Source organism: Ahaetulla prasina, chromosome 5 (assembly GCF_028640845.1).
Source record: "Ahaetulla prasina isolate Xishuangbanna chromosome 5, ASM2864084v1, whole genome shotgun sequence".
In the NCBI taxonomy this organism is placed as follows: domain Eukaryota; kingdom Metazoa; phylum Chordata; class Lepidosauria; order Squamata; family Colubridae; genus Ahaetulla; species Ahaetulla prasina.
In genome coordinates this window covers 93,282,784-93,295,818 of record NC_080543.1, presented here as the reverse complement: position 1 = coordinate 93,295,818, position 13,035 = coordinate 93,282,784, and the positions used below count along the sequence as shown (strand labels likewise).

Genomic DNA, 13,035 nt, shown 5'->3' with positions numbered 1-13,035 from the left:
TGTATTTCCTGCTGAACAACTTTTTGTTGCCAAAGGAATGTATCAGGTTTTTTCCTCCTCTTTGATTTTTAATTATGAAACTCATTTGCTCCACAGCATAACTACCTTTTTTTTTTTTTACTACCACTGGGAAATAAGTTAAACTTACAAGTTTTCCATTAGCTACAGTATAAGCAAGAATGACATAAAAATCAAAAATAAAATTTGAAGAAAAAATTACTTAAGCTTAAAATAAGCTGTCTGGTAAAGATTTTTATATAATTCAATAAATAATAAAGATTGAAATTAATTGAACTTCTGTATAATTTCAGTCAATGGAATTTAAGCAGTTTTATTACTTGGGGTTACAAATAAATACTATAAATTTATAAATTCAACCGAGGAAGCCTGGAAATTAAAATAATAAATAATGATTTTGGATGTAAAATTATTGTTAGAACTCATAAAATAAAGGAGAATGTATTTTCTTGTAACTGTTTCAGCGTACTTTATACAGAAAAGGAAGCAATCATGGGCCTCTTCCAATTGTGTTTGGGATTACAGCTCCCCAGATTCTTAGCCAAAGACCATGATAGCTGGAAATTCTGGAAATTGTACCTCCAAATTGGGGAAGATCTATACACAACATAGTTGATTCAGTGGTGAGCAAACCACTGACTGCTTCCAAGAGTAGGCATGATTAATAAGCTGTTGTGATTATCATAAAATGACAATACTATTCATAATAATGGACTATAGTTTTGTCTCCCTGAAGAAATTAAAAAATGAAATGATGGTCTTATGGTTTCAAACAATTTCCAGATAAAGGAGAAGATTAAAATCACAAAATTACATTGCTTAAATATGACTGATAACTTACTGGCCAATGATAAATAACATGGAAGATAATTTAAATATGCTCTGCAGTATTCAAGTTACATATAAAAATAATTATGCATTTCAAAAGAACATTTTTCTGAATTAAAAGCATAATTTGCCATGATAAATTAAATAACAGACTATCAAAAGCAGGAGCACAATTTAGGATTACATACCATGGTTTGAGATGGAAAACAAGAACTTAAGAAAAGAATGAGCATTTGCAGAAAACCTTACAGTACTTCCAAATGTAGTCTTTCCAAACATGTTAGTGTATATTGACATGTCAGCTGAAAGATAAAGGGCATTGCAATCTAAAAACCATTAAGATAGATAGAGTCTTGATTGGACACACAAGGAATTTGTCTCTAGTGCATAAGCTTGCATGTGTACATACAAGTGAAAAACATTATCATCATAAAATACAATAATCATAAATTATAACATACACACTCAGTGATACTTATAGGATACTAAATAATCAACATGAATCAAAATAGGATACTAAATAAAAGCAATCAACAATAAATCATGAGATACAAACAAAGTTATTGCCATAAGAAGCTAAGGAAATAAGTAATAGGAAAGATAAGAAGGATAATAGTAATAGTTATACAACCCAACTAGGTGGTTGATGATGAAGTTTATTGCAGAATATAATTTGGAAAGTTATCTAGATAAAACCAGTGTGAGTTAATGTCAGTATATAAACAATGTGCAGTATGGATTGTGATTTCTAGCATTTTGGGTATATTGAATTGTTTTCAAGAAATATCATTGGTTGAGCTTAATTATGCTATTATATTCTCTTTGTTTTTCAGTATTCGTGGGTTACCTCTGTATTGTGCTTCTCATGCTGCTTCTACTTATCTTTTGGATTGCACCAGCCCATGGACCCACTAACATTATGGTTTACATCAGTATTTGCTCATTGTTAGGAAGTTTCACTGTGCCTAGTACAAAAGGAATTGGACTGGCTGCTCAAGATATCTTTCACAATAATCCATCAAGTCAAAGAGCATTGTATCTCTGTTTGGTTCTGTTAGCAGTATTGGGGTGTAGTATAATAATTCAGTTTAGGTACATCAATAAGGCACTAGAATGTTTTGATTCCTCAGTGTTTGGTGCCATCTATTATGTAGTATTCACCACTCTTGTCTTGCTGGCCTCAGCCATTTTGTTCAGAGAATGGAGTAATGTTGGTGTTGTTGACTTCTTGGGGATGGCTTGTGGGTTCACCACTGTATCTATTGGAATTGTTCTTATACAAGTCTTCAAAGAATTCAATTTCAATATTGGTGATTTGAATAAGCCTAATATGAAGACCGATTAAATTTTTAATGCTCAAGGGAATTGGGTAATCCAGAGAATGATAGTGTCTTCAATTTTTAGGCCACAGAAATGATAGCCTTTAATTTCTAAACTTTAAATAACACCGCCTTTCATTCCTTGCTGGAATATGTGAAATGAATTAGTGTTCTTAATTCAATTTCTTAGAACTATTGTCATGCTTTGTATCTTATGGTATCAAATGATTTTATAAACCTCATAGCAAGTAGGACAAGAATTGCATCACCACAGAAGCTGATGTATTTCTTTATCCTTAAAGATTATCTATGTAGTGTAGGATTGAATTATTTTGGTCTATGAAGAACCAGGAATCTTTTCAAATGATTACCCCAAATCTTCTGGCTGTGTGAATCAACTGTCAACATTTGTGTTTAAAACTGAGCAGGTGTCATGAGTGATCAACAGCCCTTTTTAAAAATGTAGATGCACTTCAAATACTAGATTGGGTTTTCTTTCTATTTACCTTCACAGTTATGATTCAGATTTCAGTATTTTTCCAGGTGTATTTGAAGATTCCACAACGGTTGCTACAGATTGTGTGTTGATATGGTTTGTTCTTTCTCTACCTTTGTAATTTGGACCGATGATATAATTATGTCCAAAACTGGGGCAGTGTGTTTATATCTTAACATATGTTCTCTCTCATACCAGCTCACAAAGTTGCTCACAAATCTAAGTAAATACAGCACTTAGTTGACAGCTACGCCTCTTGTTCACATGAATCACTTAATGTATGTCAACATATTACATTAATTCAGGAGCTTTTACTTAATATAAAACAATGTGAGGAATGTGTTAGATCATAACCACTTTCTACCTTTTTTGGTAGATCGTTTGTAAACAGCTGGAAACTACTTCAGTGCCTTTTCTATTATAATAAGATCACTTTCATGGGACAGTTCATGTTCTCTAATATTTGGGTGTCCTAATGCTTATCAATCTAACAAAGCAGAGACACTAATACTATATTTGAATTATTATGGGGTAACTTCTATGCATTTCCAACTGGTGTTTGTTTAGAACAAAAGTATTCTATTATAGTAGTATTCAATTATGTTCCCTAGAAAGTTTTCTCTAACGGATTCCAGTAAACTATTGTGTAGCATCTTTTGTCAGCTTTTGAACTGGCAATTTTAGAGGCATTATAAAGGAATTTGTAAAAGGAAAGAAAAATGTTGTTCGGTTCAGGGAATATCTAAGTGATTCTTCAGCAGGCCCTGGAAATTGTTGTCACTCACTTAAAAGAACAGAGAAAAGCAATGGGGGTTCTGTTTCCACAATACCAGTGTATCTCAATCTTGGCAACCTTAAAAAGTGTGAACTTCAACTCCCAGAATTCTGGAAGTTGAAGTCCACACATTTTAAAGTTGTACTAAGTATAAAAACCTCAGTATAAAAAACTGCTAAATTAAAAGAACATTTTCTGATTCAGAAACTAAGGGTTGTCTTTTTCCTAGGTAATTTGTTAGATTTGATTCAATTGTGTTTACAGGTTCTCAATCTGACTTGAATTAACAATAGTGAAGTCTGTTATAGAAATAGCAGGTTCATGTGGTGTCAAAGAAATACTATATAGATAGGTACATGAATACTTTGCCAGATAAGGTTTTATTATTCTGTATGCCATTTTGTTGAACTTTTAAGCATGCATTACTTTTTAAAATCACTGCATTTGAAACTTCTGAACTCAGGAGGCATATGACCCAGAAATATTTGTGAAGGAATGAGAAATCATGTGCCCAGTACAAACTCTGCTCTTATATACTTTGGGATGTCATGATGCAAGTACAAAATATTGACACTTGTGTCATTACGTTGTAAAACATTTTATTGTTTTGGCATCATCAAAATTAGGAACAGACTCCAACTAATGTCATTGGTGTCAATTTGCACCTTCAAGCATTTTTAAGCATACTTTATCTTCACAAGTAGTTTCTGACAATAACGTTGTTTGCAGTGCAGCCACAAGGTTGTACAGAATGGCTGTTTTTCTCAATATAAGTAATCAGTGTAGAAATCTTATGATTCCTTTTAAATTCTGAAAATTGCAAATTGTAGATGACTTTCCAAAATAAGATAGCTTACCAGACATGCCTTTTTGCATGTTAGAGATAAAGACGGTTTGACTGTATTTATGTATAGTATATATAGTATGTATTTTAAAAAGATTAAAACTAATAGCTAGTTGAACACTTGGAACCTTAAATATCTGAGAATGCATTATGGGTGCAGCCAAAATGGGACTTCTCATTTCCTGTAATGGACACCATGGGAAGGAAAATGTGCATCAGAATATAGCTGGTCATAAAACATCAGTTTAACAAAGAGCAACAGGGACTAATTCCGTTTACCACATTGTGTTGTTCCCACTATTCAAGTTGACTTTTATGGTTGTTATGGATGGGTAGACATGCATCAGAACAAACCATTGGCCTACAGTCACATACCCGTTTTTTATTTTCTGAGAATACCTGTGAGGCTATGTATTGGACTCAGAGAAATTTCTTTGGAAATAAATCATGCTGAAGTCTACCTTTCCTCTAAAACAAAACACACACATATAGTCAGATGGGGCAAAGAGCCTAAAGGTAGGAGTCCATAGACAGAGTGGCTTCTTCCCCCCATTTGATTTAGACATCAAGTCATGTTTGAACTGGACAGATCTCTTTCACCCTGTACATATATGGGATAGAGGAAATGCATGCTATAACTTCAACATAATGGCAGTCAAAAATAACTTCCAAAGTAACCTTTAATCAACTTTTAATGTGCAAACACTGGTTTGGCTTGCTTATTTATTTATTTATTTATTTATTCATTTAGGAAATATCCATTTTATCTTCTCCCAAATGGTTTTAGGTAGCTTACAAGGCAGTCATTATTTCTAAAAGTCATGAAAATCTTCCTGCAATGTGTGGCATGTACAGAGAGGTTAGAAGAAACACGTTAATATGGAGGAGATAAAAATGTTTAAGTCTCTCCAATTACTTGAAGAGAATTTTGCTTGAGCTGCGAACCATTCACTAGGTATCATGCATATCAAAGAAAACTCTAAATGTTTATAGCATTTTGGTCTAACAAGTTGGTATGAGCTTTTAGCTCCTGCCCTTAATCAGTATTCATATTCAGAATCTATTATTACTTAAAACTATTTTCCAATGTTACTTTTTAAACAAAATATGCTTGACAGTCACATTCTAGCTTTTCAATTTGGGTGATTTCAGTTTTATTTTCTTTGACATATTTAGGTACATGGTTTGACTTTTCTAGAAATCATCACAAATTATAGCTTATTATTTATGCCACTTTTCCCTCTGTGAAGAAATACACATTTAAAATTGTATACACATTTAAAATCTTTCAGCTGTTCTTTATTGATTGAGACATTTACTAGGACATCTTGGCTGGGATAACTAACATTTGTTTGGAATGTTAGGAAGGATGTTACTGTCCTCTAAATAAAAGCTTCAGGGCAAACATGTATTTGTAAGCAGTGTTACAATTTAGAAATAGTTTTGGTTTATATGTATATAACATTAAAGAGTAGAATCTTGTTCTGACAAGTTAAAATGTTTTAGAGAAACCAAGCTGTTACTATTAAAAAATCTTGATCTAAAACGATTAAACTACTAGATGACACCTACCAGCCACCAACCCTAGCTATGGCAGCAATTAATTGAGAATCAATTGACACCGTAACACATTGCACTAAACCGCATATAGTTACTTTGGCTTTAGCTTCATTTGCATGAACTAGTCATCATAGCTTATACAATAAACTATGGTGAACTGTGGGTATGTGCCCTTGCCATCCAAATTTCTTTGTGCTGCTATTACTCTTCACTAAGGCATTATTGATAGAGAAAACTTTTTGATAAGGATGATATACATATTATTTTGTGGTTTAGAATCTTGGTTTTCACTTTGATGCCTTTTAAGTTGAGACAGCCTTATAGCTAAATTCCAGGAAGTTGTAATGTATATATTGGCATTCCATGTAACTTATATCTGTAGCTTCTAACTTTTTAGATGATACATATAGAAATATTTATTTTTGCTACTTATTTTAACAAATAGCATTCTTTTTTCCCTTTTAATTCTCTAGAATAGTCATCAGTAACAATGATGTTAGCACTGGACCTTACTTCCATTTCCTGATTTTTTTAATGTATCTTTTTTTGTTAAAATTTTGCTGTTTTTTTAAGATGCAGTGATTAAATTATTATAATTTTAGGTATGGTATGCCATACTGGGCAATAAATGTGCTGGCATCTCTTGAATGTTGGTCTTCCTTAAACCTCGAAATACCCTTGCTAGGATATTACCTGATTCATATACACTGACTACATTGATCACATTCATCAGGAGCAAACCATGCTTGCCTTGTTATGGGAAATGTGAGTCTGGCTTATATATAATAGTACACAAATTTGATTGTTAAGGTAGAAAGAACAAAAGAACTAAAAAGGAACATTCCCTGCAGTCAAAAGACTTCTGCATTATCATAATTTGTAGGCAGGTTGATGATAGAATTAAAACTTAAATTCTAACTCATGTTTATTAACATGTTTTAAATGATCTGTGTGGAAAGCATTATACTACAATCAAGTACAATCTTAAAGCATTTCATTATAAAGTATAATGATTTACCAAAGACACTTTAATTCTCTTGAGTAGCATGTTCCAGAATCTATGTATGTAACATCTGATACAGTTCTATACAAACACTTTGGCTCCCATAGCCAAATTGCATATTTCATTGAATTCGGAAGTGACCAGAAACTAGCATAAACTGTACATGATATAAACATTTTTTCTGCCAATCTGAATATATTGATTATTCAAATCAATTTTCACTCTTCTATTAAAATATGCATAAAAGTGCCATGTTTTTTACTATATAGAGCCTATGTTCACTTGTAAACAATTTTATAAAGTTAAATTTGTTTACTTAGGAATTCATTGAAACATAATTTACTGGGGGAAGTGCTAAATTTTTGCAGAATTCATAAGAAGCTTTATAAAGACTAGAAATTTATGCTAATTTCCTTGCAGGATAAGATTCAGAATGGTGAACCAAAGAAATTTAAAAGAATGAGAAAAAAACTCAGAGTTATATGAACTTTATACCAGCACCATCCATTATATTTGTCTGTACCTTTCAACCCTTATAGAAAATGCTGTGTTTATCATGTTCACACATTGTTTCATACATTAACTTTTGCTCTTTGAATTTCCCTTCCCTCTCTTTTTGAGAATTTCATCAGCTCAACTAACTAAAACATCTCAATCCTTTTCTTCCTTTCAGCCCGTTCACTCTTCCTTTATGTAAGTCCTTGTTCATTCTAACTATACAACCTAATCATCTTAAAGTAGTTCTTTTGAGATTCAGCCATCTTGATTAAACACCCATCCTTTCTTGACCACTTTTTTTTCTTTTTTAACACATTCTTCTTACATTTCTATTGTACTTATCTATTTCCTAATATATCAAACTTTCACTTCAATATGACAAAGTGGGCAGAAACAAACTTTTATATACCACCATATTTATCTCTTTCAACAAATACTCCTCTTAATAGAAAATGTTGTCTACGGTACTACTGTTCTACCAGCATTTGCAGTCTAAAAATGTTTCCATTTCTCACATTTTCTACCAATGTATCTAAATTCATCACTCAGGTTTTCACCACTTATATATAAATATTCACCTCTTTTTTGCTGTCAGACTACTTTGATTACTATTTGATATACCTGTGTTTTCCTGAAAATAAGACTGGGCCTTATTTTCTTTTGGGCTCCAAAATAAGCACTAGGGCTTATTTTCAGGGGGTCTAATTTTTTTCCATATACTAGAGGCTCACTTCTTGCTTGCAGTGAGGCAGGAGGCATACAGTCGCCAGTGCCACCACCGTGAGGCAGGGGGGTGGGGCTACCCCACATGCCCCGCATGGGCTTACCTCAAAACCCCCACAGCCAGGCCACACACACCCTAATACCAGTCTCACCTCACGGCCATGGGATGAGCATATCACTCAGCCTCCTGCTTCGTTGCAGCTGCAAGTGGGCGGGTGGCCACATGGGCTCCTACTGCACATGGTTGTTGATGCTACTGCCACGAGGCAGTTGCCAAGGTGTGGATAGCCTGGCTGCGGGTACTCTGAGGTAAGCCGGTACAGGGCACATGGGGCAGCTGCACTCCCCCGCCTCATGGCCGTGGCACCATGAGCAACCAGACAGAATGTATGGCCAGACAGCTGCACAAGCTCTTAATTAGGGCTTATTTTGGGGGCTTATATTAGGCACACATAAAAACCATGCAAGGTCTTATTTTTGGGATAGGTCTTATTATTGGGGAAACGGGTATTTTTATATCTATATTTGTCACTATTTCACACAATCTAAAATTCACTGCAAATCTTTCAAGTTCTCAGCCAACAGCATTGGACTATTTCCATACAAAAGTACATTTATATTAATTCCCATTGATGTATTCTAGCTTCACTACAAACCATTCTTCCAAAAAAATATTAAATAATCAAGTGATGTAGTTTCTATTTCATTCCTTAGTAATTAAACACTTGGTAAACAGAGTTATTTTTATGCATGGTTGCCTTTTATCTATAGTATTCTGTCACATTCAACAATTAACTTTCAGATATGAACTAAGGGATTCATACTTTCATTAACATCCACAATAACATTTGTGAGACAAATTCATACTTTCTGAAAGTATTTGACAAATACTTTCAATACTTTTGATTTACACCTTCACTTCTCTGTATGCATTGTTTAAGTTACCATGGATGAGGCAAGAACCTGCATTACTCCAACTAAATAAAACAACATATAAACCCAGAGCGGGTATATTCCAGGCTCAAGGTAGAGCAGAAAAAGGCCCATTAATTTGAAAGGACAGGGTGAAATGTTTAATAGTTAAACATTGGCTTGATTATTTTGTTATGAATTATTTATTATATGTAGCTTCCATGCAGAGGGATCCTAGGAATCATACATCCCTTTCTTTAAGATAAAAATTACATAGCAATATCACAAAAGGACAACTCTTAATAAAATTACGAAGAAAATGGTGGCCATCAAGGAATGACAAAAAACACAATCTAGAGTGGAAGCCTCCGCTTCATACCAGCTGCCCTTCCCAAGTTTTTACAACTTTTGTAAAAAATCACTTCGATGAAGGCTAGCTTCAGGAGGTAATCCTTTCCAAATTAGGAGTTGCAACAGAGAAAAATCAATTCTTTGAATTCTGTAGATGATAGTCCTTAAGAGAAGAAACCTTTTCCTATTTTACTTGAACTTATTGGATGAACAAAAGCTATTGGGAGTAGGTGGTCCTGAAGATATCTAAGTCCTGAGCCATTAAGTTCTTTACATTGCAAATAGCATTTCGAATTGCACTTTGAAACCAGGTGGCAGCCAATGCAGCTCTCAAACTAGGAGCATAATTTGAAAGAACCTTGGCACTCGTAACAGAATACAAGTAGTTGTATTCTGAACTAGCTTAAGTTGCTGAATAGTCTTCTGGGGCAGCTCCATGTAGACCTAATTGCAATCATCCAAATAGGGTATGTAAAGCATGAGTCACAATAAGCAGAACCTCCAGTTCCAAGAACAGTTATACTTGGCATATTACGATTGATCTGTCTGCAGTAAAGTAATTTATCAGAATGAAATCCCTGCAGTTTTTGCTACTATCATAATATGTGGCTAAGTTGCTGTAATGATGATATAAGCATCAGCTTTACTCCACAAAGACAGGTTATCTTCATTCAGGTCTATTAGTCCTTAACATATGTTTTTCCCTCTTTCATTTATTAATTCATGGTCTTTATCATTTACTCCTTTTACATCTCAAGTTCCAATCTTCTACAAACCACATTTATATTCCATTGGAAATGATTCAAGAAATGGCATTAGTAAATAGTGCTCTATTGATTTAGAGCTACTCCAGAGTTATTTATTTTGCAAGATGTCTATACCATCTCCATTGACAGACCCTTGAACAAGATACAGGCTGCAATATGAAATACACTGGAATAGTCTTCAACTGTTAATTCTGTGACAAGAATGAAAATTAACATACGCACAATTGTTCTGAAAATGCCTCTTAAGCCTTTCACTACCCCAAATATCTTTCAAAAACTTGGTTGCTGATTATGTGGATGTGAAAGAAAAAATTGCTTGATTTCATATATAGTGAAACATAATTATTATGAATTAATTGGGGTAGCTGCCAATTATTCAAGAACTTCTATTGAATCAGAATGGAGCACAGCAACAATTGAATAAATAATGCAAACTGATGAAAAGTATGCTGCTTGTGAGATATTATTAAACAAAATAAATTGAAGAAATTTGTTAAGCTGTACATGTACTCTAATGTTCAGGTACAAAGTTTGGTAAAATGAGATTTCACTGGATATGACATTGCTTGGTTATAATTAAGCCCTGGATTAATCCTGAATATAATTCTATTGAAAATGAAATAAAGATGAAAGATGAAAAGACTAGATTAAAATGGAAAAGGATGGACTACTTTAATATTCTAAAAGCAGACTTTAAATATGGCAGAGATGTTTGGAAAGACAAATTTACATATGCTGATAATCTGTATTTCTCACTATGGTTGGGAGTGCTTAAATTCCTGCTTGAGAAGAGCATTTTAATCCTTTGGAGCAGAGGTCTCCAACCTTGGCCACTTTAAGACTTGTGGACTTCAACTCCCAGAGTTCCTCTTCAACTCCCAGAGGAATTCTGGGAGTTGAAGTCCACAAGTCTTAAAGTGACCAAGGTTGGAGACCCCTGCTTTGGAGTACAAATTAAACATTGTATAAATTATTAGGGGAAAATAATCTTATGGATATTTTTCAGAAACACTAAGTAGGAAATTTAACACAATGACATGCCAACCCCATGTTATTTCCCTAACCATTAGCTTAATGCTATTTTAGCAGCACTTATTAAAAATTTACCAATGTTTTCCACACAATTTGTAACAGGAAACTATGACCAATCTTGGCTTCTGGGTACATGTATTTGTATAGTGTGTGAATTTTCAATCAACTATTTATTATACTTGTACACATCTTCTAAAAGGTTTATAAAACTAAAGATGTCAGCAGAAGGTAATTTCTGTTTTAAAGATGTATTTGCTTTTGGGAAAACAGTTTTTATGTGAAGTCCAATAACTAGAAGACTAATTTGATCCATCTTTTACATGTTGTGTAATGTTGAGGATGAGGTAGTGATGAAATAACATGCTTTAAATTAATATGTGGACATAAACAGTGGAATAGATGGAGACATGTGAGTGTTAGGCTTACTGCTTAAATGCCATTTGTTGCAATAGAGTTAGAAGAAACAAATTTAAAAAGGACTATTTTATTAGCTTCCAAAATAATGTGTATATAGATTTGTTAAATGCTCAGTAACTTTAGCTTTGCTTTAAAAAAATAGATATAGGAATGTTGTATTTGCTCCTTAAACTAGCAAATTAGCAAAGGCTATTTATTAAGGTTTCTGACAATCTTATTTGTTAATCTGTAATGTTTTAAAATAAAAAAGACATTTCTAATTCAATTACTATTTGACTTTTATTTTAGCCTATTTGGCTAATGCAAAATCCTAAAGAATCCTATAGAAACTAACAAACATTTCTTTGTTTACTTCCTTTATAGAACTTAACATTGTAACAGCACAATACATGTCATGTTAATTTGGAATATCTATAAGAAGAGAATTCAGTGGTTTATTTTGGTTGAGGTATCATTCTGAATCATAAGACAAAAAGTGGAACACCTACAGATAGTCCTCAACTTATGACCACAATTGAGCCCAAAATTTATGTTAAGTGAGAAATTTGTTAAGTGAGTTTGTTCCATCTTACAACTTTCCTCGCCTCATTTGTTAAGCAAATCACTGCAGTTCTTAAATTAGTAATATGGTTGTTAAGTGAATCTGGTTTCCCCATTGAATTTGCTTGTCAAAAGGTTGCAAAAGGAGATCAACATGACTCTGGGACACTGCAACTATTATAAATGTGAGTCAGTTGTCAATCATCCAAATGTAATTCACGTGACCATGGGGATGCTGCAAAGGTTATAAGTGTGAAAAATGGTCATAAGTCACTTTTTTCAATGCCATTATAATTTTGAATGGTCACTAAATGAACTGTTGTAAGTAAAGGACTACCTGTATTTCTGGAAATTCAAGTGAATGGCAATTGATCTCGCTTGTGCACAAATATACAGAGAGCTATTATCTGATTGCTGCATATTCTATGAGAGTCTGCCACGCTATATAGATAAAATTTTATCTCCATTTCAATACTTTGAAAAAACTGTGCATTTCTTCACTGTAAATGTAAATAGAGTGAGATCTCAACTCTCCTTCCATTTTTTTTTTTTTTGCAGAAAGATCAATAAATGCCAAAGCAGTTGAAATGTGAATCATAGAAACAGTTGAGTTTCCCTTTTTGTGTCTCTCTGCCCACCCAAGAAAGGAACAAAATTATAGGTATTGTAGTAAATACACAAACCTTTAATACTCCATTTCAGAGTTCTTGAAATGGTTAGCTGAATTATTTCTAATTAAATTAAGAAATGCAAAAATGATACTACCAATAGAAGCTATTTTAAAAGGAATATAAGGAAACCAACTCTAAATGATACAGTGAGTTGAATACTTCCAGTTACCTTATATGTTATATGTTATCATATCACTACACCCATAGACCCTTGACTGTGGTGTAAACATAAGAATAAAAATATATAAGGTAAACACTTTAAAAATCCAAAATATAATACT

General features: G+C 33.3%; 1 protein-coding gene across 5 annotated transcripts in view; it reads left to right on the top strand.

Annotated features, from left to right (window-relative positions):
- The window catches only part of NIPA1 (NIPA magnesium transporter 1), a 36,359-nt gene extending 24,556 nt beyond the window's left edge, over positions 1–11,803 (top strand). For all 5 annotated transcript variants that reach the window (XM_058184940.1, XM_058184941.1, XM_058184939.1 and 2 more), the window contains one exon: positions 1,680–11,803. In XM_058184940.1, coding sequence (XP_058040923.1) covers positions 1,680–2,191 — 512 coding nt within the window. In that variant the 3' untranslated portion in view covers positions 2,192–11,803. The remainder of the gene's footprint in view (positions 1–1,679) is intronic.
- Positions 11,804–13,035: the final 1,232 nt, after the last annotated feature.